This window comes from Notamacropus eugenii, chromosome 3 (assembly GCF_028372415.1).
Source record: "Notamacropus eugenii isolate mMacEug1 chromosome 3, mMacEug1.pri_v2, whole genome shotgun sequence".
NCBI lineage: Eukaryota > Metazoa > Chordata > Mammalia > Diprotodontia > Macropodidae > Notamacropus > Notamacropus eugenii.
Window position 1 is genome coordinate 285,774,669 of NC_092874.1, and position 25,522 is coordinate 285,800,190.

At 40.2% G+C, this 25,522-nt stretch overlaps 1 protein-coding gene across 1 annotated transcript in view; it reads right to left on the minus strand.

The window, feature by feature from the left end:
- Positions 1-25,522, minus strand: part of PAH (phenylalanine hydroxylase) — a 72,867-nt gene extending 47,345 nt beyond the window's left edge. Inside the window, exons 1-3 of the mRNA XM_072655754.1 lie at positions 25,333-25,522; positions 21,622-21,729; positions 19,515-19,698 (exon numbers count right to left, since the gene is read on the minus strand). Of these exons, the coding sequence (XP_072511855.1) occupies positions 19,515-19,698; positions 21,622-21,729; positions 25,333-25,383 (343 nt within the window). The 5' untranslated portion in view covers positions 25,384-25,522. The remainder of the gene's footprint in view (positions 1-19,514; positions 19,699-21,621; positions 21,730-25,332) is intronic.

Sequence of the window (25,522 nt, forward strand, 5' to 3'; positions counted from 1 at the left end):
TATGTATCCCAGCACACAACAAACATGGTGACTGGCACATAGGTGGCATTTAATAGATACTTGTTAGATTGTAAAAGGCACTTAATATTAACAAGGTCAGTGGACCAGAAATCAGGATTAAACTATATTCCAGTCTCCCCCTGCTGTCTGTGTGAATTTGGCAGAATCATGTCCCCTTTCTGAGACTTGGTTTTCTTCTCTGTAAAATGAAAGGATATTGAACCCAATAATATTGAACACCTCTTTCTGCTCTGATGGATTACGATTTCATGAGACGTCTCTCGATAACAATGAGGAGAGCTGAAAGAAGGACAAGAGTATCCTTTAAGGATGTTAATGACTCCGTCCCAGTACAAGATCCCTGTCTCTGGAGCCAGGGGTCTTGGTTTCAAATCCCGCCTCTGATGTTTTCTACCTGTGTGACCTCGGGCAGCCCATTTAATGTCCTCATCTCTAAAAGAGGGAGTCGGCCTCAGTGGCATATGAGTTTCTTTTCAGCTCTAGATCCATAAATGATCTATGATCTCTCCTGAAAAAAACAGGGGAAAAAGGGCCAAGTCCATTTCAGTGGCTTCTCTGTTTTTCCACAGAAAGGACACTAGATGGCGGCAGAAGACAGAGAGCTATAACCAGAGGAGCTGTGACCAGAATTGTTCAATGAAAATCCAGATGTGTACTTATAAATGACACAATTTACTTTAGAGTGGAAGAGACCTTGGGGATTATCTCATCCAAGGGTGGTAGAATAGAAGTTGAAGTCAGAAGAGACTTGAGTTCAAATCTCACCTCTACCAGGGGTTGTTTGACCCTAGATAGAAGATGTGCCTGCTCTGAACCTCAGTTTCCAAATCTGTCAAATGGGGATGATGATATCTGTAGTTCCTAGCACCCAGACTTGCTGTGAAGAACTGATCAGACTGTAAATGTGAAACTTTTTGCAAACTTTGAAATACTGCTGTCGCTACTATTATTTTCCTCGTTTTCAGAAGACAGTATTGCAACGTAAGGAAGGGAAAGGAGAGATAAGAGATGGCCTTTGTGAGCCTATAACAGTCTGTTGTATCCTGACCATAGAATATAACCTCACTGAGGGCAGGGACTGTTTCACATTTTTATTTGTATCCTTAGCACAAAGTAGAGTCCCAAGCACATAGTAGGTACCTAATAAATGACTGTTTAAATAACTTTAAATTTAAATAAAGTTTAATGTAAAACAACAACTTAAGTTTAAGTTATTTAAAGTTTAAAGTAACAACTTAATAACAATAACTTTAAGTTTTTTAAATGAAGTTTAATGTAGTAAACTTTATTTGTAACTCAATGTAATTTATAATTAATAATTTAATAAGTTAAATAACTTTAAGTTATTCAAATAAAGTTTAATATATAACTTAAATAAGTTCTTTAATGTAATAACTTAACTTCATAACTTAAATAACCTTAAGTTATTTAAATAAAGTTTAAATAACTGTTAAAAACCGAGAGAATTTCAAGTAGCTCAAAAAAGGACTGCAAAATGAATTCCAGACCACAGAGATTAAATGAAATAATTTCTTTCCCTTCTTCTCAGCCACCCCACCTTCTTTACCCCCAGCTTGGTAACATCTTTGTCATCACAGCCTCAGCCAATGTTTGATTCAGTGAGGTTACTGTTCAATCATTTCAGTCATGTCCAACTCTTGGTGACCCCATTTGGGATTTTCTTGGCAGAGATACTGGAGTGATTTGCCATTTCCTTTTTCAGCTCATTTTACAGATGAAGAAACTGAGGCAAAAAGGGTTAAGTGACTTGCCCAGGGTCCCAGAGCTAGTAAGTGTCTAAGGCCAGGAAGATGATCCTTCCTGACTCTGGTCCTGACACACTATCTACTTCACCACTTATCTGTACCCTTCCACCCTCAGAGATATCAGGCACTGTGTCCAGGCAGTCGCTCTTAAAATTCCCATTATGTGGGAGGAAATAAGTACCAGGGGAGAGTGCTATCCATTCTAATCAGCATCAATGTAGCTTCTTCTTCTTTTTTAATTAATAAGCTGTCAAGTTGGGCTCTGAGCAAAGACATCGCAGACCAGGTAAGTTTAGGTTGAGAGTGGAGAGAAGAGAGATTGTAAGCATGGAATATTACCTAAGGCTGGATTTGAACTCAGATCTTCCTAACGCCAGGGTCAGGGCTCTATTTGTTTGTACTGACTGTACACACAAGAACCCAGTCAGATATAGAGGACAGGGATAATGACGATGATGATGATATTGACGATAACAATAAAAATAAATAGAAAGCTTTTTGGTAACACTTTGAGATTTGCAAAGTGCTTTACATATGCTTTACATACGCTTTACATATTTGATCTATCTCTGTTTGACCAATAGGGACAGCTACATGGCACAGTGGATAGAGTGCCAGGCCTAGAATCAGGAAGACTCATCTTCATGAGTTCAAATCCAGCCTTAGACACTTAGCTGTGTGACCCTGGGCAAGTCACTTCACCCTGTTTGTCTCAGTTTCCTCATCTGTAAAATGAGCTGGAGAAGGTTAACGGTAAACCCTTCCAGTATCTTTAAGAAGAAAATTTCAAACAGAGTCATGAGGAAACTGAGGTAAATAGAGCTGAAATAACTTTCTCAAGGTCACACGGGCTATTTAACAAAACTGGCATTAAGACCTAAGCTTCCCAATTCTTTATATTATCTTCTGTCCATCACTCCAAGTTTCTTGTTGCTATAGAAATACTGTCACCTCGACAAGAGCTCAGACTCTCTTTAAATGGCAGTCACTTAGCTATTTTTCACATACTTGGGACAAAAATGAAGGTGTGGTATCTCAGTTCCCTCGAGCCACCCAGTGGGCCAGTATGTCCCTTGAGGACTGGAGAGGGTCTGGCTCAATGTACAGAGGTGGGGAACCTATGGCCTCGACGACACATATGGCCTCTAGATCCTCAAATGTGTCCCTTGGACTGAATCCAAACTTCACAAAACAAATCCCCTTAATAAAGGGATTTGTTCCGTAAAACTTGAACTCAGTCAAAAGGCCGTACACAAGGACCTAGAAGGCTCCTTTATTAAGGGGATTTGCTCTGTGAAGTTCATCATCTCATTTGTGTTTCAGTATGGGTCTGTAAGAGAAGGAGGCATTATTATCCTCATTTGACAGATAAAGAAAACGGGGCTTAGAAAAGTCACACTGATTTTCCCAAGGTTATCCAGCCACCTATGTGACCTTGAGCAAGTCACTCTCTGGGCCTCTAGTGGCAGATTAGGTACCAGAGAACCCAGAACCCTGGACTTCCAAACTAGGACCCTTCCCATTCTCCTCTGCTTTCCAGTTTTAACTGAGACTGGCTGCAACAATAGAAAATACAAGTAAGACTTCTTCAAGGGCTTGAACTAAGGTTCAGCCTGAGCTAAGGTTCCCAAGGCTTAGGCCCTGGTCCCTGGGGCAGCTTTAAGCTCCCCAGTAGTTTTCCTGGGACAAGAGGGAAGGGAAGAATTTTTCGCATCTCATCCATTTCCCAATATGGTGCTCAAATTTCTCCTCTTGTCCCAAGGGATTAAGCTTCTTTCCCTCTCAGCTTTAACACTGCTCTTGAGACTGACCCCAGCAAGTTCCTAGGCAACCACTTAAAAAAAAGAAAAATTAGCTCAGCAAATTAAATTAGCTCATTAATGATTTTTTTTAATGGCTTCTTGGTCCATAGGTCTTCCCTGGGCCTGATGCCCCAGCCTGGCTGGCTCCCTACTCCTGAGTTAATGAGTGACCACCCCAGGCTCAGCCAACAGAGGGTCTCTGTAAAGTAACAAAGGGCCCAGGCGGGCTGATAATTAATAAATATTGATTTGGTACTAAGAGGGGCAAAGGCATTTACTTAAAGGTTGGCCCTGGGCACTCACTTTTCGGTCTCATTCATGTAGGGTCAACAGGAAGTGCTTGTGCCCAATATCCCCAAAAAGATGGGCCTTCTGAGTCTGTGCAGAGAGGGGAGGTGCATTTGCCAGTAAGGTCATCTCCAGGGTTATTAAATCTAGAGCAGATCAAGGCCCAGGTTGACTGCATTCTGACCAGCCCCTAGTCGCCTTAGTCAACAGTAACTAGGCTGACCCACCCCTTACACCCTCTCCCCTGCCCCCAGCTACTCCATAACCTTTGGCTCTAGCCTGTCTCAGTAAAAGCAATAAATCCTCCATTTCGTTGGCTTGAAATAGAATAACATTTTAATTCTCTCTACTCTGGGCTCCTGGATGTCTCCTCTGAGTCAATGGGCCTCCCAAAACCATCATGAAGGAGATCATTGTGTAGACGGAGCCAGACTCTCTCCAGTTCCCAAGGGGCAGACTGGCCTACTGGGTGGCTTCTCCCTTGTTATTTAAACTCTCAAGAGAGCTTAGATAACACGACTTCATTTTGTCCCAAGTACATAAAAAATAGCTAAGTGACTGCCATTTTAGAAGTCTGAGGCCTCATTGATGTTGGTGGTATTTGTATAGCAACAAGCAACATGAAGTAATAGAAAGAATGACACACAAGGAATTGGGGAGCATAGGTCTTAATGCCAGTTTGACTACTAGCTGTGCGACCTTGGGAAAGTCATTCCAGTTCTGTGTACCTCAGTTTCCTTATTGGCCAAATAGGAGTAGATCAAGTAAGACTGCATAGGTTAAGCACTTTGCAAACCTTAAAATGTTATATAAAAACTATCTATTATATTTATTATTGCCATCATTATATCATCATCATCTTCATTACTACTATACTTGCCCTCTGTATTGGACTGGGCTCTTGGGGAAGCTAGGTGGTACAGTGGATAGAGCACCAGTGCAGGAGTGAGGAGGACCTGAGTTCAAATCTCATCTCAGACACTTGACACTCACTAGCTGTGTGACCTTGGGCAAGTCACTTAACCCCAATTGCCTCATCCTGCATCATCTCTGATCATCCTGATGAATATCTGGTCACTGGATTCAGAAGGCTCAGGAGGAGAAGTGAGGCTGGTGACCTGCACAGCCCTCCCTCACTCAAAACAAAGTCAAGTGCAAGTCATGTCATTATTTCTCTGATGGCATGGTCTTTAGCAATGAAAGACCAACACACACACTGGGCTCTTATGTGTGTGGGCCACTCAAGTGCTGGGCCTGGAGTTAGGAAGGCTTGAGTTCAAATCCAGCCTCAGATACTTATTAGTTGCATGACCCTGAACAAATCACTTAATCTTTCTTTGCCTCAGTTTCCTCATCTGAGAAATTGGGGCTAATAATAGCATCTGTCTCTCAGAGTTGCTGTAAGGATCAAATGAAATAGTAATTGTAAAGTCTTTAGCCCAGTGCCTGGCACATAGTAGGAACTACATAAATATAGCTATTATTGTTAAAAAGAGATGAGCAGGTGAAAATCACAAGAATATTTTTTCATGTGAGACAGCATGGAGAACTGTGTTAGAGTTGTAGACAAAGCATGCCATTTTGCGGTCAGAGGACCTGGGTTCATGTGCCAATGCTTCTACTTGTGACTTTGTGACCTTGGATGAGTCACTTCATCCACCTAGTTCCTCCACGCCCAAGATCTCCTGGGTACTTCACCTGGTCCCACCGGGCAGGCTTTCTTGTGCTACCTTTATTTGGTTGCCCTCCTTCCTCCAATTTGTTAAAGGCCTTTCATGGTGACCACAGTATTGGCCACAGTATTTTGGATATGATCTGAAAAGGGCAAAGTAGAGTGGGCCTACCAACCTCATTGTTCTGGACATTATGGTTCTCCTCTATGGGCTGCTATTTTGCACTGAGAATTTGTACAGAGATTGGCCCTTGGTTCTAGACCCTAAAGCAGAGGGGTCAAACTCAAATAGAAACTGGCCATATACAAGGATCCCATAGAAAACTACATATTACCATAGTCTGTGTTTTATAGTATTTTGGGGCACCTAGGTGGCATAGTGTAAAGAATGCTGGGTCTGGAGTCAGGAAGATTGATCTCCTTGAGTTCAACTCCAGTCTCAAACACTTACTAGCTGTGTGACCCTGGGCAAGTCACTTCACCCTGCTTGCCTCAGTTCCTTCTTCTGTAAAATGAACTAGAGAAGGAAATGACAAACCATTCCAGTATCTTTGCTAAGAAAACCCCAAATGGGGTCACAAAGAGTCAGACATGACTGAAACAACTGAACTACAACATGATATTTTCATTCAATTCATTAAACATTTACCAATTAATTTACAATTCTATCTGGTTTAGGTAGCACCAAGTGTATGGCCCCTATGATCTAGAGATCAGAGTGGAACACTGGATAGAGTAGACTTGGAGTCAGAAGACCTGAGTTCAAATTCTATTATCATCATTTACTATCTTTTTGACCTTGGACAAGTAGTTTAACCAGTTTGGGCCTCAGTTTCATCATCTGTAAAATGAGAGGATTGGTACAAAACAGCCATCACCATTTATTAAATGCCTACTATTTGCCAGGCATGGATTTGAGTGGCAAAAATCCAAAAGGTCAATATTGGATCAGTAACGTATCTAGACAGTAGTTGCTAGAGAAAAAAAACTTTGTAGCTGCAAAGCCTATAAAATAGACTGTGTGTGTGTGTGTGTCTGTGTGTGTGTGTGTGTGTATGTGTGTGTTCTTGCGAGGTAACCATGCAAAATGGCAGTTGCTACTGGAGAAGTGTTTGGCACTTAAATTTCCTTGCACATATCTCTAGCCCATGGCACAGTGCCTAAAATCTGTAAAATAAAAGGTTAGGGGTGGTTGATTAGCTAGCACTCTAAGGTCCTTTCCAGCTCTAAATCTCTGAGCCCATGATCAGAGACAGCTTTGTAGTGTAGTAGACAGAGTGCTAGATCTGGAGGAAAGAAGACTTGAGTTCAAATTCAGCCTTACATAACCTTGGCCAAACCACTTAACCTGTTTGCCTCAGTTTCCTCAACTATAAAATGGGGATAACGATAATAGCATACTACGTCCCTGGGTTGTTATGATGATCAAAGGACATGCTATCTGCAAGGCTTTTTTGTAAACCTTAAAAACTATATAAATATTAGCTACTATTTTGTTTACATTTGTCCCTATTGCAATCCTTTTAGGGTACCACATTTTAGGAATGACACTCATAGATTGGAGAGGGTCCAAAGTAAGCAAGTAGGATGGTGAAGGGTCTCAAGTTCATGCTTGATGTAAATTTTAGAGAAAATATAAGGAAAACATGATGGTTGCCTTCAGGTGTTTGAAGGGTGATGTACCAGAGCCCCACCTAATACTTCCCCTAAATAGGCCCCCAAAGGCAGAAGTAGGAGGACAAAGTGGAAGGTGCAAAAAAGCAAATTTAGGCTTGACATCACCATAGACATCCTAACATACATTTAGTTCAGGGTCTTGTAGACAGCAGGCATTTCATGTATGTTTCCCCTACCTAGAACTCACTCCTCTAGAGGTAGCCTAAAACAGAATGGGATTCTTTAGAAGATAGTGAGTATCCCATCATTGGAGGTAATCAAAGAATAGTCATCTGAACACTTGTCACATGTACTATAAAAGTCATTTTATGTTTCAGGTATGGTTTTAGCTAGACAACCCCTGGGATCTCCTCCAACTCTGAAATTCTGTGATTATAAGATTCTGTAAATTTCCTCTCACTTGATTTGACTCATTATTTTACCCTGTTGAGATCCCATTAAATCCTGATCTTGTCACCAAATACGTTGACTTCACTTTGAGTCACTGGATAATTTGAAAAGTATGTCATCAACACATCATCAACGTCACTGATAAACATGTTGAGGAAAAACAAGGTCAAGGACTGACCTTTGATTACTTCACAAGATGTCTCTTTGCAAGTTGACATCAATCAGTCACTACTCTTTAAATCTGACCTTCCAACTAGTTTTGGATAGTCCACTTAAGAATACTATCATGTAACCAACATTTCCCTATCTTGTCCACCCAGCTGTCAAAAAATATGGCCAAATGCATTGCCAAAGTCTAGGAAAGACTGCATCTATATTACTCCCCCCATACTTACCCATCTAGGAACCCTAACAAAAACAGAAATAAAGTTAAATCTGAGGTAGCCCCCTTCTTGATGGCTTTTTGTAATCACTATTTCCTTTTCTAAATGCTCAGAAACCATCCTTCTAACAATAGGTTCATGATAACCCACTAATTCTTAACTTCCATTTTTCTGTTGATGACACTACAATTTAGGATTTCTGTTTAGATAAGAGAAGTACTAAAAGACTCTGAATGCCCTTCAGGTTTGAAACATTGTAGTCATTCTTCTTTATAGGAAAATTCATAGGGAAAAAATCTAGGATTTCCTATGACTCCAAATGAACCTTATTGATCTGTGTTTTGAAAACTATACTCTCTAACTCCTTTTGAACAACAGGAAGAAATGTTCTAAACCAGAAGTGGGGAGCCTGCAACCTGTGAAGTTTGGACCTAAAGGGCCACATGTGACCTCAAGGTCATAGGTTCCCCACCCCTGTCCTAAATCCATTTCTGGGGCAACTTCTACCATAAATACAACAATGCATGAGAAAGTACTTTTAAAAATTTATGCTCCACTCCAAAAGTATTCAATACTTACTGTATTCTATAACATCTATATGTTAAAGATGTAACGATGAGAAATGACACAGCCCCTGCCTGCAAGGAGCTTACAGTCTAGCTGTGGAGTTGCTGTATACAAAAATAATTAGAACACAAGTGAGAAGGTAAACAGAGAGAAGGAGAATGACTATAAACTTTCAAACCTGGTTCAGAAATGGAAGGGTGTTGAGAGATCTCTCAGTCTTCCTCTTACCCAAAAAGAAATCCCAAATGGTAGAGCAACTGACAGAGAGATGGGAGTTAAGTAATGGGCTACGATGAGGAAGTGACTTGGGACCATATCCAGATGGAGATACCCCACAGGCATTTGGAAATGTGACTCTGTTGCTCTGAGGAGGATTAGAGGTGGAAGTACAGATTTAGATATCACTTGCATGAGGCAATCATTAAGTCCATAGATATAGATGAGACTGACACAGAAAAAAGTATAGTCAGAAGAAAAGAGAGTGGAACTTTAGGAGAAATAAGGAATAAAAAGTTCAAAATAAGAAGGCAGAATAAAAGTAGAAGGTCAGAGATTGGGGGAAGGGAGGGAGAACTAGGAGAGGGCAGTGTCACAGACTACAAGGAGATTATCAAAAAGTAAGAGGTCGTCAACAGCGTCATTCTCAGGCAAAGGCTAAAGTCAGATGAAGTCTCAGAGAAGCCTGCTGGATTGGAGGAGCAAGACATTGTCATTGGTCTTAAAAAAATTTCAGTACATTAGTGAGGACAGAAGTCATCTTACAAGAGACTTTGGAGTAAGAGGGTGGGTGATGAGACCGTAGAGAAAGAGGTGTTACATAAATAAATATAAGCCTTATTTCATAAGTCTATCAGATCATAGCACAGTGCCTGGACCCTATGAAGGACTTACTAAATTTTTTAATAATAATAATGAGGAGGAGGAAGAGGATGAAAGTGATGGTGATAATAAAAATGTATGTAGTGCCCTTAAGGTTTATATTTTACATATGTTCTCTCATTTATTCTTTAACAACAACCATGTGGGGTCCTTACTATTATTATTCCATATATTTGTGGATAAATATAGGGCAAGATAAGGAAACTGAAAAAGAGATAGATGAAATGTTAAGAGAAAAGCTATTTATGTAAGAAATTAAAAAGTCAATTCAGAATTGTCTTTAGTTTTGGGGTTTTTTTAATGAGAAAATGATTTAATGTGAACTGCTTCTCCCTGAGGAATAAGGATGTTGAATCTGTCATCCATGAGCATCAATGGACAAGAAGGGAATGTAAAACATCTTCCTTATCAGAACTGTCTTCAGTGTTATGGTAAAAAGAGCAGTATAGAGAGAATTCTATGAGGAGCTTGAGAGAAGGTGAAAGACTTTCCTGTGATTACTGACAAAGAAATCAATAAAATGATTTACTTTGAAGAGAAATGAGGAAAAGGTTGAAAAGACTACAATTAACATGCGGAGAGAGTTGAAGGGAGTAAGACCAAGTTTCTAGACAAGGAAAGAGGCGTCAATTACCTCGATATTGACAGTTTGAGGTGGTTCAAGTTGTGACATTGGTCACTGACAAAATATTATAAATAATTAGATGTGTCTTTATATTTGTTATTGCTTTCATCCATTTATATATACTATATATACAGGTGTGTATACATATGCGTATATATTCAGGAATTTTAACATATAATGCTGGATAAATAAGAGTAATTAGCATTACTACAAAAGATCTCTAGTTTGTTAAATAATGAATAACTATTAGTGATTATTTGATTAGAGATCAAATACTTCAAGCTAACTATTTGATGCAAAGTTATTATAAGTGCATCAGTAAGAAGGAAAGTGGCAGGGGATAAGAGTTTGTTAAATGTTTATAAAGTTACTAATAAGAAGAAAAGTGGGAGGAAACAAACATTTATTAAATGCCTACTATGTGCCTGGTGCTATGCTAAGCACTTTACAAACATTATCTCAACTGATCTGCACAGTAACCCTGGGGGGGGAGTAAGTACTTTATTATCCCCATTGATAATTTCCTCATAATTGATAGTAATTAATAATGATAAATAATAATAATAATTGATGGTTTCCTCAGTGGAAGAAACTGAACAAACAAAGATTAAGTGACTTGGCCAGGGTCACAGAGCTGGTAAGCATCTGAGGCCAGATTTGAACTCAGGCTTTTTTCTCTCCAGCCCCAGAGCTCCAGCTGCCTCTGATAAGAAGAAATAAATTATCCACATATACCCTTAGGTCACCAATGAGTTTAAGAGGATAAAACTAAATATATTCCAATGGCAGGCTGAGCTTAGTAGAATTACTAACGAAAAAGGTCGGACTCCATCACATTTTTTCCATTTCTGTCTCATTTATACTATAATTAGCACCTGCTCATTTACAATCTCCATAGGCTGGAGGCAGATCAATAGCAGATATTTCTTACACCATCAATGAATGGTAAAGTCAGGGACCCTACATCTCCTCTTCTTGGCCCTCCTACATCACCCCCCCTTCTAATATCCACATGGGGCAGCTAGGTGGTACAGTGGATAGAGCATCAGCGCAGGAATCAGGAGGACCTGAGTTCAAATCTCACCTCAGACACTTGACACTCACTAGCTGTGTGACCTTGGGCAAGTCACTTAACCCCAATTGCCTCATCCTGGGTCATTTCCAGTCATCCTGATGAATATCTGGTCACTAGATTCAGATAGCTCTAGAGGAGAAGTGAGACTGGTGACCTGCACAGCCCTCCCTCACTCAAAACAAAGTCAAGTGCAAGTCATGTCATCATTTCTCTGATGGCATGGTCTTCTTTGGCAACGAAGGACGAACACACACACACAATATCCACATTCTCCCCATTTACAATGGCTATTCATTTATACATTTCTTTTGCCTCCTGAACAACATAAGCAAAGAGAAAACCATTTTTCTTCCTAAAGCACAGACCTGTCCAATACCAGATCACACAATCACTGGATCTGAGCATTGGAAAAGACCTCAGTGACTACTAAATTCAATCCAGATACAAAAGAAAGCCCAGTAAGTGATCATTCAGCCTGTGTTTGAAGACTTGAGGAAGAAAAACACACATTTCTAGGAAGCCATTACACTTTGGGACAGTTCTAATTGTCAGGAAGATATTTTCTTATGACATTGAGTCTCCTTGAAACCTCCACCCTGGTTGAAGACTCTGATTCTTCCTGATTCTGCTGTCTGGGACTGAGGGAAACAGAAGTTAAGGAACTTGCCTAGAGTCACATGACAAGTATCTGAGGCTGGATTTGAACTCAGGTCTTCCTGAATTCAAGCTCTGTGCTTTGTCCCTGGAGTCACCTAGTGGCCTCTGTAGAGTCCAATAAGGAACCAACCCTGAGCCATAAACTGATGAGGCAGCAGAGATACCAAGTCCTATCAGCAAAGGACAGAACTATTCAGGTATGCCATTCCCAGAAATAGACTCTAAGAAGGAGAAAAGGACTCTGAGGGAATGTTTTGCAGTGACTTCTTTGAGTCCACTTCGCCAATGGAGTGAATAGGTGGGTAGAGGGAAGATGGTGCCCTTGATTTAGAAAGCTGTTTCTGTACTTTGGTCCTTGCTCTCACTTCTCAGGAAACATCTGTTTGTAAAAGCTAATTAATGCCAATCAGTCCATTGATGGGAAGTAGCCCTTGGACTATTTCTGTTGGGGGGAGGGGCACACAGATTGCTAATGAGTAATACCAGAAAGATATCCCTCTCTTGCCTCTCAGACTTACCAGTAGAATTCTGAGAAGGCGCAGTAGTCTTGCTCTAGGTGTCCAATGAATTGGTCTGAATTTGGATCATGGGATAATGAATTTAGAGATGGAAGGGAACTTGCAGCTCTCATTTTATAGATAAGGAAATTGGATCATAAGAAAGTAAAATGACTTGGGTCAATAGGGTCTAGTGTCAAACAGCTGATAATTGTCAATATTAGAATTGAAACCCTGACTCTAATTCTGGAGTTAGAGCTGAGTTCAAATCCCACCTCTGACTTTTACTCTCTATGTGACTTTGGGTGAATCTTTTCATAACCCTTGGCCTCAGTTTCTTATCTGTAAAATGAGAGAATTAGACTAGTTGAGTTCTGAGGTCCCTTTCAGCACTAGATCTATGATATCATGACTTCTAAGGTTCCCCTCAAATTTCCAATTCAAAACAGCTTCTCTTTGCACCAGTTAAATGGAAGCTCATTTTCCTTAGGCACCCAAAATGGCAGCCCACCCATCCACAGCTTGGGAACTGATAGGAAGTCAGCAAGTGCTCATATGAGTCCTTGGCTTTGATATTTATAAATCCAGTGACTCACATCAGTTCTATGGATCTCAGTTTTGTCAATTATGAAATATCAAATTACTTCCTAAAATATCCCTTCTGCATTTTTGGCCTGATACAAAGGAAATAGCAGAACAACCCATTCCTGCCTCCCAGAAAATTCTGCCTTTTTGATTTTCCTACCTCCTGGTCCAGAACATCCTATTATTCTGGACCCAGGCCTGACACCCCACTGAGCCCTCTTTCATCATCCCAGCCCTAGCAACCTCCCTCCCAGATCAAGTCCACTTGCCCTCAGAAAGTCGCTCCAAACAGAAATCTCTTTCCAAATCTAAGATCATAAATCTATTTCCAGGCACAATGCCTTGTCTGTCTTTCTCCTGGTCACTGCGATCTGTCTCCAGGGTTGGAATGCCCCCCTCCCCACCCTGCCTACCCCCCACCTCAATGTAATGTCATGGAGAGCTCTCAAAGGGATAAGTAAGAGGATTAAGAGATGGGTTGATGGAAGATATTAATGCTCTTTTATGTTGTTTTGAGGAAGGATTTTAGATCATCAGAGAAGAAGAAGCAGGGGGAGGACAACCTCAAGGATTCAAAGCCTCTCTGGCCTCAAATCCTATTAAACTCATGTCGGCCTCTCAAGGATGCATGGAGAAGGTTGGGGATTCTTTAACATGTCGCTGTAATTAACCTGGCTTAAGCGGGTTTGGAGGCGGGGAACTTTGGCAATTAAAAACCTAAACTTTTCATTTTCTATCATCCATATGGTCCTTTGAACCATTGAGGGGACAGAATGCAGGCTGGACCAGCTTAACTGACCTGAGGGATTCATGGCATCCAGTTAAACACACCCTAGGTCCTGCTTCTGAGCTCTGGAGGCCGTGGATATAATGGGAATCTGGGCTGGAAGAGGAATCATCAGCTGAGACTTGCTTCATTCTCTTTGGAGAGAAATGATCTCATTCTTGAGGTCTGCACAAATAGCAACTTTTTTAATATCCCAGGAAAGTTTCCTTGTTCAGAAAAGATCTTGCAGGACCAATTACCTGCCAAACTATTTGGAATCCTGCACCTGGGGATTCATAAGACCTAGAACAAAGATTCTTAAACGTGTTTGATTGCCGTTTGGCAATCTGGTGAAACCTTTGGATCCCTTCTCAGAATAATGTTTTTAAAGGTAAAAAACAAAATATTACTAATTATACTGGAATCTAAATACTTTAAAAATATTTTTATTAAATAAATATTATTTTTATTAAGTTTAAAATTTTTCAAATTAAATATTTATATATTAATATGTAAATATAATTAATATTTAATAAAATATATTTAATTTATAAAAATTAAATATAAATATTTTTATTAAATAAACATTAAATTTTTTTTTTAAAAAAAAAAACAATAACAACCTCACAGACTTCAGGTTAAGAATTCCTGATCTCTAGATCGGGAAGGTCAAAGAAATAAGGATATGCACACACCCAAATATTCATAAATAACTTTTTATGTGTTAGCCAAAATAAAAAGCAAACAGTTTTGATCCCTGTCACGCAAGCAATCAATCAATTAATCAACAAGAACGTATTTAGCAACCACTGTACACTAGGACCATTGTGCTAGGACCTGGGGTATGGTAACACAAATCAGGGTACATCAATGCAGTCAGTTCATCAATAGCCATTTATTAAATACTTACTATGTGCAAAGTGCTAAAGATACAAGGACAAAAGTGGAGCAGTCCTTTCAGTCAAAGAGCTTCCATAGTACTATGTCATATAAAAGATGAATTCAGAGAATCTTAGAAAGTATTATAAGTATAGATGCAAAGTGAAATATATAGAACCAGGAAGATAATATGCATAGAAGATAAAAAATGACACCTCCTTCCCTTCCTTGCAGAGATTAGAACTCTAATACTAATAATAGTTATATTTATATAGCACTATGTATATAGCACTTTGTATAACACTTTAAAGCTTCCAAAGTGCTACGAATATTATCTCATTTGATCCTCACAACAACCCTAGGAAGTGGGTGCTACCACTACACCTATTGTACTGATGAGGAAACTGAGGTAAATAAAGATTAAATATGGATATTTATTATTTACAAGACTTCCTAACTCCAAGTTCAGTGCATCAACTACTTCACCACCAAGTCAACTACTTCACAGAGTGGATACAAAGAATGAGCTTTGTAAAATTTAAATAATTCTAGAAATAGGAAGCATCATTATTAAAAGAATGTAAGCCCTTTAATTGCAGAAGTTATTTCCATCTCTGTATTCTCATTCCCTAGCATAGTACCTGAAAAAATGTAGATGTTTAATAGATGTCTGTTCAACAGAATTTATAAGACCATCTACCATCATTGTTCCCCATATTAAATGCTTGGCACCCCCCCTTCTGGAAAACTCGTGCTTTCTATTGCCTTGTAGAAAACCAGTCTTCCTTACACCTTTTGTCCTCATTTGGAACATGTACTGAAGTTAGGTGGCATACAGGGTGAGAATCTTCAGAAAGGGATGGAAGGATATGCCTCTCACTCTCTAGGTGACCTTGGGTAAATCGTGAGATGAGATGTAGAGCTAGAAGAGATCTTTAAGATCACTGAATTCAACCCCTAATTTTACAGATGAAAAAACTGAGGACCAGAAAGGTAAAATTACTTGTCCACAGTCACAAAGCTAGTGACAGAGCTGGGGTTCAAACTCAGTTCTTAATCCAGTACTCTTTCTAAGACGGTGGACTACCTTCACCTTAATTCCTGACAAGCTGTTTGAAAACTTAGGTTTTACCCAATGTCTTACACCAAATGATACAATATGCTCAAAATGCATATGGGATTAAAAAAGATCACACCATTAAAAACATTAAATGAGAGCTAGATCAGGCAACGTTTACAGGTATGGCTACTGGAAGAATTCTTAAGCAAACAAGAGGAAAAGGCTGTAATACGAGATAAAATAGATCACTTTGATTGCGCGAAATTGTAAAGTTTTTGTTTGAGTAAATCAGCGTACCTAGGATGAAAAGGGAAGCTGTTGATTGGGAGGAAAAGATCTCTGCATCAAATACCTCTGATAAGGACTTGCCAAGATATATACAGAAATACACCTCTAGGGCTCAGTTTCCTCATTTGTAACATAAAAAAATTATTCAATGATCTCCAAGGTTCCTTTCAACTCTAAATTTATATTATATAAGTAGTTATGCTGGGTCCCTTGTGGTTATACAGAGATAGCTGCTATTACAAATACATTTCTTTACCCCATCATCTTGTTCACTTTAACCAGACCTCTCCTCCCTTTTTCTTCCTTCCTCCTCTCCCCTTCAAAAACCCCTCCATAATATAACACCTTCCCAGGCTCCCCCGAAGGCTGGCGGCTTGTCATTTGTCTTGATTTGCTGCTAGAGTATTCTGGTCAGTCCCAGACTCCACCTGCTCCAACCAGAGCCAGAGAGGCTATTTGATGACACGAGCGCTTTGTACTTCCTGGCCTGGGGCTCCAGTTAGGAGCAGGTGGCCAAGCAAGTGGGACATAGAAGTCATCAGGGACCCAGCCATGAGCTTTGACAGAGGGGAAAAGGAGGGAGATGGAGCTTGATCTTACCAGGCATTGATGCATCCAACCTCCCAAAGACCTGGACCCTCCCCACTCATCTCCCCCCGACATGGCTCAAAGCCTTTTAATATCTACCCAGTTATCCTTAGGCAATGAGATGGCGATTGTCAGTCACCAAGGAATTCATCTGCCTGCCTTAGCCATTCTTTTTCAGAGGAAGCAGCAATTAAACGGAAAGAGCACAGAATCTAGGGGCTCAAAAACTTACATTGGATTCCTTCCATGGACTACCTGTTTGAGGCAAATCACTTAACCTCTGAGTTCCTCAGTTTCCTCATCTTCAATATGAGAGATTTGGTGTGGGAAGAAAATCAAAGGTTTAGACTAAATAATTCTTTACCTGGATCCAATAGTTTTTTTTAAATTTCAGTAACTATTTCAATAGAATTCGTTTCCTTCTTAATCTTATTTTATTTTGTTAACTTAAAAACTTTATTCTGAGAAGGGGTTCATAAATTTCACCCAGATGCCAAAGGGGTCTATGATACAAACACAAGAACCAAGAACCACTAGAGGAAATGATCTCTACCTCCAAATCGCAGCTCCTATGGAGATTTTTTTAAGGAAGTATTTAATTAACTTTATTAGAATATTTCATAGGTCCATAGTTAGGAGTAAAACAATACGTAGTTGCATTATAAGAGGTTTGGCTTCTGCCTCTAAACTTTATCAGCTATATCCGTAAAACATGATTTTCAGCCTTATGGAACTGGAGGGAGGGAGGAAAGCTGGATTTGGGGTGGGCAATTAAGTTACAATCTCAGCTAATCACTTAAAAATCTTTGTGATCTTGGGTAAGTCACTTTCCTTCTCTGAGACTCAGTCATCCCTTCTGTAAAATGAGAGGATTGGAGCACATGGTCTCCAGGATGCTTTCCAGGTCTAAATCTGTACATCCATGACTCAGCTGCATTTTGATTCAAGGTCTTCATGGTCTCACTAAAAGTCTAAACTGAGAAACAGCTTGGATTTAGAAATGGAACTAGGAGAAAACTATGCAAGTTGGATTGACCTTTGACCCCTGAAAGACAACATCCCTTAGAGCCTCTAAGCCACAGTCATTCAGTTACAAAAGGAATGAGGCCACTGGACTCGGTGACAGAAGACTTGGATTCAATTTTAGGTATACCATTTCTGTTGGGGGAGGGTTAAAGAGAGGCATTCCACCTAAATACCAGCTCGCATCACTTTACCTCTTCCCTGGCCATTCCATCATTTCTGTACTTCAGTCAGGTCTGAGTCTTCATGACCCTATTTGGGTTTACTTGACAAAGATTCTGGAATAGTTTGTCATTTTCTTCTCCAGATCATTTTAAAGATGAGAAAGTTGAAGCAAACAGGGTGAAGTGATTTGCCCAGGGTCACAGAGCTAGTAAGCATCTGAGGTCACGTTTAAACTCAGATCCACCTGATTCCAGGGCCAGCACTCTACCCACTGCACCATCTAATTCTCCCACATATAATAAAGTGAAATATATAATACTATGTAATATCTATATGTTTATATAATTATATACAGGGTATCCCCAAAGTTTTAATGCTGTTTTAAACATAAATAAAATTAAAATCAGCTTTCTCCTTTCTTTTCCTGCCTTCTTAAGCTTTAATAACACAACCTGTGAGTAGACCAAGCTGCCTGAATGGGAACCCAGCTAGCTGAGTAACTCTGCTCATCCTCTCCCTTCTGTTCCCCTCTTCCTTCTCCTCTCCATAGGAAGGTAAGTCTGGATGGCCAGAGGATGTCCAGTTAACTTTGGGTTCTTCCTTCCTTCCTTCCTTCCTTCCTTTCTTTTTCTTTCTTCCTTCCTTCCTTCCTTCCTTCCTTTTTCTTTCTTTCTTTCTTTCTTTCTTTCTTTCTTTCTTTCTTTCTTTCTTTCTTTCTTTCTTTTTCTTTCTCCTTTTTCTTTCTTTCATCCCTCCCCAAACTCCTGGACCCTCCTGTCTTCAGAGTGATTATCAGTAGTAACTGTTGCTCTTTCCCTCCCAGCTTGACTTACTTATATATTTTTTTCTTTTGCTCATTAAAGGGGCCATTCCCTAATTACTTCTTAAAGAGGCCTATTCACTGAATGGGTGTCATCTCACTCTAAGTGAATAGATCCTTAGATCAAAAAGGCCAAGGTGTCCCAGTACATCCTGGGTCATCTGCAGACATCCTGATGTCACTGGATTCAGATGGCTCTGGAGGAGAAGTGAAGTTGGTGACCTTGCACAGCCCTCCCTCACCCAAAACAAAGTCGAGTGCAAGTCATGTCAACATTTCTCTGATGGCGTGGTCTTCTTTGAAAACAAAGGATGAACACAAGCTTTAATAAAACAGCACTAAGATTTTGGGGAAAATTCTATATCCAGATCCTTAGACTCTCCCCCATTAGAATGAGAACTTCTTGACAGTAATAAATGTTTCATGCTTTGTACTTCTATCCTCAGTCCTAAGAACAATACCTGACACACAGTAACTGCTTACTAAATGCTTGTTGAGTAATCAAGAAAAGAAAATCTAGAGATAAAGTAAATTCAGGGCTAGAAGGGACCAAAACAATTCATCTGGCATAAAAACCCTTCATTTTTACAGATGAGGAAACTAAGGCTTAGGCAAGGTTATGACTTGTCCAAGCTCACACAGATAGTAAACTACAGTCAGGATTCAAATCCAGGCTCTCTAACTCCAAAGCCAGTGTTTTTGCCACTACATTGTAATACTTCCTTGAATACCGAACATCTAGGGGCAGCTAGGTGGTGCAGTGGATAGAGTACTGGCGCTGGAGTTAGGAGGACCTCAGTTCAAATATGACCTCAGACACTTAACACTTACTAACTATGTGACCCTGGGCAAGTCACTTAATCCCGATTGCCTCAGAGGAAAAAGAAAAAGAAAAAAATAGTAACATCTAAGAGAAAAAAAAAAGATACTGCTAAAAGAAAGAACAAGAACCTTGATTTTTTAAAAAAGAAAATGAGTTTCGAAAAGTAGGACATTATCAGGTAGGACTTCATGGCCTGATAAAACACACATGAATCTGACCTGCGTCTTTCTTCTTCCCCCGAGAAAGCTCATGTACAGTGGCCCCGATGTCATGTCTCAAGATCTTGATGAGGTCATCAAGAGCAGGGACGTTCCGATTGTCAAGGTTGGTGAAGAACTCATACTCATCTTTGTTTAGGAGAGAAGGTCTGGATTCAATGTGAGTCAGGTTTATATCGTTCTCCTAAGAGAGGAAATAAACAAATGACGGGAAGGTGAAGGACTTTGTGACTGGTACCAAAACAGGCTGAAAAGAAAGATGCCCGTTCCCCTTCCCCACACCAACAATCTTTAGAAAATTCAAAACTCTTCCAACAAAAACAATTATTTTCATTTGATCTTAAGTTCTTTTTTCTCCCTTAACACCAAAATATTAAACTGAATCCTTTTGAAAATGAGTCTATCAAATAGTTGTTTGGTAAAAATCTTAGCATTAAGGTTTCAAAATTGGTTCAAAATGTTAGACCCTTGCAGAATAATATAACCTATAACCTATGGGGGTGGTAGTCAGTAGCCTGGCTTGTCAGTCCTTTGAAATTCTCCCAGGTGGCTTGGAATCATGAGCATTTGTCTAATATACTATATAACAGAATGGATATACGATCAGAGGACCTGGATCCAAATTCACTTACTACATTTGCTTTATAAGGTCCCTCTTGGCCATAGTTCTCTTCAGGAAGTCCTTTGGAGAGTAGAAAAAATGAGAGGGACCCCTGCTAAATGTTCTCTCCCATCAACATCCTGCCCTGCATGAAATAACTTCCAAATGGGCTTAAAGGAGGATTCTAAGGGATTCCTTTTTCCTGATGAACTAATTTGTTGATTGGTCAAATTAGCTGGTATTCTTTCTGGGTCAGCAAAAGAGTCATTCTTTCTTGCACAGAGATGACTATTCTCAATTTGGAAGTTAGCAGGGTAAAGCTGAGGGTCATCTCTTTCTTGGAGGCACTGCCTAGAGACATGTTCATGTGCTATACTTATTAGATACAATTGTTGTCAATTATCCTCAAAAATATTTTTAAAGAAAAAAGGTAAAATAACCATAACTAAGTGATTTATTTTGACTAAAAGGAAAGGAAAAAAGAAAAACCCTTTATTAATAATGATCTGAGACTCAGAATCATAGAATCTCAGTCAGAAAGAATCTTAGAGCATCTCGTATTAAATCTCTCACTATCTCAACTGTTCTATTCTTAAAAAAAACCAATTGATCAACCTCTCTCTGAACATTTTCAGTGACAGGGCACTCACTCTTTTATAAGGTAGTGCATTCTATTTTGGGAGAAGTCTGTTAGGAAGTTCATAAAACCTCTGAGTTGGAAAAACTGAGTAGAATGTTGAAATAGTTGTGAAGAGACAGGCAAACATACTCAGTTGGTAGAACTGTGACCAGTGTAACTATCCTGGGATACAGCTTGGAATTTTACTAGAAAAGTGACAAAACAATCATACCCTTTGGTCCAGAGATCCTACTGCCAGGTGAAATTTCAAAGAAGGCTAAAGGTAGAAAGAAAAGCTACATATGCACCAGAATATTCATAGCAACAATTTTGTGGCAGAAAAGATGTGGGGCATAAAATAGAGACCCATTAGGGAATGCCTGAACAAATTGTGGTACGTGAGAAAGTTACTGTTCATCTTGTAAAAAACAATGATTATGAAGAATGTAGAGAAGTATAGGAAGATTTTTATGAACTGATGCTGAGTGAAGGGAGTACAGCCAGAAATGAATATACAAAGTTAGCACAACAATGTAAAGTGAAAAGAACAAGAAAACATGACTGAATACATTGACCAAGCATTGGTCATGACTAAGCTTGTTCCTAAAGAAGGGAGAAAATTCTCCTCCTTCCCTTTATGCAGAGGTAGAAAGGTAGACTATTGCACATATTGAGACATTTGATGGGTTCATTGGTTTTGCTGAACTTCATTTCTTTTTCTTTTTCATTGTATATTGCAGGGAAACGCTCATTGGGTAGGATAGGTAGATTTATTTGGAAATAAAGGTGACATCAATTTAAAAAAAATAGAATGTATTTGCCAGTTAAGATGTTTGCTGTGTTCATGGTCAATGTCAAAACAAAACAAAAATCTGCTGAGTCCTTACTTCAAATAGACGCAAGACTTTGGCCAGTGCCCCAACTTCTTCCTTGAGAGAGAAAATCAGGGATATTGCACCATTCTGGTCAGTGTTATCACCAATATAACTGGTTTCCTGTGGAGTTAAAAAATAAAACTATTAAATTGCTTTGGTCCGAAACACAAATAATTCATTCCTTTTCTCAAGGCCTTGGAGACAATGAGCAGATATGTTTATTATATGAACACTTTGAATATACCATTCAGAATGGAAGGGATGTACTGTTTGTGGAAGGAAAGTGGGGCTTAGGACAAAATAAACAGCAGTATCCATAAGGGAAAAAATTACATTTAGTCATACCAAGCAGAGACATCTTAGAGTCAGAAGGATCTAAGTTCAAGTCCTGCCCCTGGAACATACTGGCTCATGATCCTGGGTGAATCAATGGAATTTTTCTGTTTCTCTAGGTAACTCTCTAAGACTACACCTTAGATGATTTGACCATCTAAGCTGATTGAGTGAACTTCTACAACTTGGATTTCCCCATTCCAAAGAAAGGAGACAGCAGAACCATCATCATCTTCTTTTTCTTAATGACCACTACCATCTCCTCCTCCTCCTCCTCCTCCTTCTTTTTCTTCATATCAAGCTGAGACAACATGGTTTGAGGATAGAATGTTAAGGTAGGAGTCAGAAGCACCTTCTTTCATAAGATAATATGATCCTAGATGAAGATCTAGAAACCTTAGCAACCTTGTAGTCCAGTCCCTCATTTTATAGCAGGTCAACTAGATGGTGCAGTGGATAGAGCACTAGTGCAGGAGTCAGGAGGACCTGAGTTCAAATCTCACCTCAGACACTTGACACTCACTAGCTGTGTGACCTTGGTCAAGTCACTTCACCCCAATTGCCTCATCCTGGGTCATCTCCAGTCATCCTGATGAATATCTGGTCACTGGATTCAGATGGCTCTGGAGGGGAAGTGAGGCTGGTGACTTGCACAGCCCTCCCTCACTCAAAACAAAGTCAAGTGCTAGTCATGTCATTATTTCTCTGAGGGCATGATCTTCTTCAGCAATGAAGAATGAACACACACACACACACACACACACACACACACACACACACATTTTATAACTGAATAGCTGAGACCCAGAGAGATCAACTAAAGTCACATAGGTAGGAAGTAGCAAATTCAAACATAAGTCTTGAAGCCAAGTTGACCATGTTGGGGGTCGGGATGATTACATGCCTCAGTCACTATCCTCTACCACAGAGTATGCCTTCAGAGGCTTAACCCTTTCAGTTGCTGAACTCTTGCCCTGGGACCATTCTGTGTTGATTGGACATGACCCCCTTCATCTAGGTAATCACAGTCAAGCATCTCTCTAAGTTAAGTCATTTTTGGACGAACAGGTGGACTTCAGAAAAAACTGTAAAGACTTATATAAACTGATGCTGAGTGAAGTGAGCAGAACCAGGAGAACATTATGCACAGTAACAGCCACAGTATGTGAGGACTCTTTCTAAGACTTTGCCCTTATCAGCAAGGCAAGGACCTCAAACATTTCCAAGGAACCCATGATGCAAAATACCATCCACATCCACAGAAAGAACTATGGAGTCAGAACGCAGAATGAAGCAGACTGTTTTCTCTTTTGTTGTTTGGTTTTGTTTAGTTTTACTCACACTTTCTCCCATTCATTTAAATTCTTCTATGCAACATGACTCATGTAAAAATGTGTTTAATAAGAAGGTATATGTAGAACCCATATAGGATTGCATGCCATCTTGGGGAAGGAGGGGGAGAAAATTTAAGACTTATGGAAGTGATTGTTGAAAATTGAAAACAAATAAATAAATTTGAAAAAAGTTGTAAATTTTTTCAGTCATGCCCAACTCCCTATGACCCCATTTGGGGTTTTTGTGGCAGAGATACTGGAGTGATTTGCCATTTCATTCTCCAGCTCATTTACAAATGAACAAAGCTAGGCAAACAGGGTCAAATGACTCTCCCAGGGTCACCCAACTAGTAAATGTCTAAAGCCAGATTTAAACTCAGGTCTTCCTGACTCCAGGGCCAGCACTCTATCTACTATGCCACCTTCGGATCTAGAAGTGGTCTGATCCAGGGCAAAGTCGGTTTGTTCCTTCCCCTGGTCTGAGTTCTGCAAGTTCCTGCCCTGGTTTTGAGTTTGGGTCAAGAGGAGATGCTGTTGGACTTGGCCTTTCTCAGCCATCTAGAAAGCTCTGGTGGCTTTGACTGGCAGAATTGTGGACTGTCCTTTGGTCGGAGCTTCCTGCCTTAGTTATTCCTCTGCAGGCTGTACCAGATGCCAGAAGAGATGCCCTGCTCTGTTCAGAGGTCTGAGCCACACACCCCCACTGCTACAGACTTCTGCTCCTCCTCCTTTCCTAGTACACTGCCCAGGGCCTCCCTACCCTGGAACAACTCAGGAACGCCTTCTCAGTCCTACCTGGTTCTATGACCTAGAACTGGTGAATGGGAGGCTAAGCTTCCACTTGATCCTTGTCCCACCCAGTGCCCAGCATGGATCTTCAACAAGAACTTATTAAGTGCCCACTACGTGCCAAGCACTGTGTTAGAGACTGAAAGTACAGAGAAGAAAGTGATACAGGCCTTGCCCTCAGGGAGCTTCTACCAGAAGGGGCGTGGCATGGCAACCACCCTCAAGCCCAGGGCCAGGGAAAGAGGAGGCAGCACAGTAAGGCTTTGTGGGAGGGGAGAAGTGGAAAATATATGGATTCATTTTCAAAGGATTCAAGTTCTAGAACTGGAAAGAACCACGTACAGATAAGGAAACTGAGACCCATGGAGGTTAAGTGACTTGCCTGAGATTTCTCAGTAGTAAAGAGCATTTGAACTCAAGATCATCTATTGTTCCGTCATCACACTATTCCTTTGCTCTGTCCCCTTGTGACACCCCTCAACTCAAGCAGGTCATAGTCAAAGTCAGGTCTCTAACCTTACCCTAAATACATCCTCCTTCTGACCTCCCTATTTCTGTCAGTAGAAACACCATTCTCAGTGCCTCATGTTAATAAAAAAATACAAAACTCTCACTATAACCTTGGATTCTTCCATCTTCCCCACCTCTCATGTCCTTTGAGTTATAAAATCCTATAAATTAACCCTCCACAACATTTATCCCCTTCACAAACTACCTTCCTGCTTCCAAATCATCATTCACATTGCTTTCAGGGAGGATCTTTCTGCAAAGATCTTGTCACATATTTTTCTGCTCAAAATTTTTCGATTGCTTTCAATTGCTAGCCATTCAAGGCCCTCTAAAATCTAGCACAATCCTATTTTTCCAGTCTATTCTTAAACTATACTCCACACATTTAATACTCCCAATAAACTGACTGATTTCCCTGACCCTCTATAATTTCCCATCTCCAAGCCTTTGCTCACAATATTCCCTCTGTCTGGTATACCCTCCTATTTTCTAACCCTACCCCTAAACTGTTGAATGTAGATCCTTCTTAAATCTATTTCAGATGTTACCATCTTAAGAAAACTCTCTCTGATTCATTCCTCCAAATTGGTGATAATTTCTCTTTCAAATGAAATTCACCTTCCTTTTGGACAGGGTCTAACCTGGAAACAATTCCTCCCTTTGCTGCTCAGTCTCCCACATGGGATAGACAAATCTGTCTGGGAGTGGTGGGAGTAAATGGGGGAGGATCCCCTGCCAGTCCTAGATTTCTGCTTACCTGGGAATTTCTCCTGTCAAACCCAAGGCAGCCCACAGAAGCAGTGGACATGATTGCTCCTCTCCAAGGCCGGTTCTCTGGCAAAGTCAAGGGCTTCCAGGCTCTAGGGCCAGAGGAGACCAGCTTTGCTGGGTCAGCACAGGACAAAGGTATTTCAACTCCACGAGAGGGGTAGGCGTTGTCCTGACGC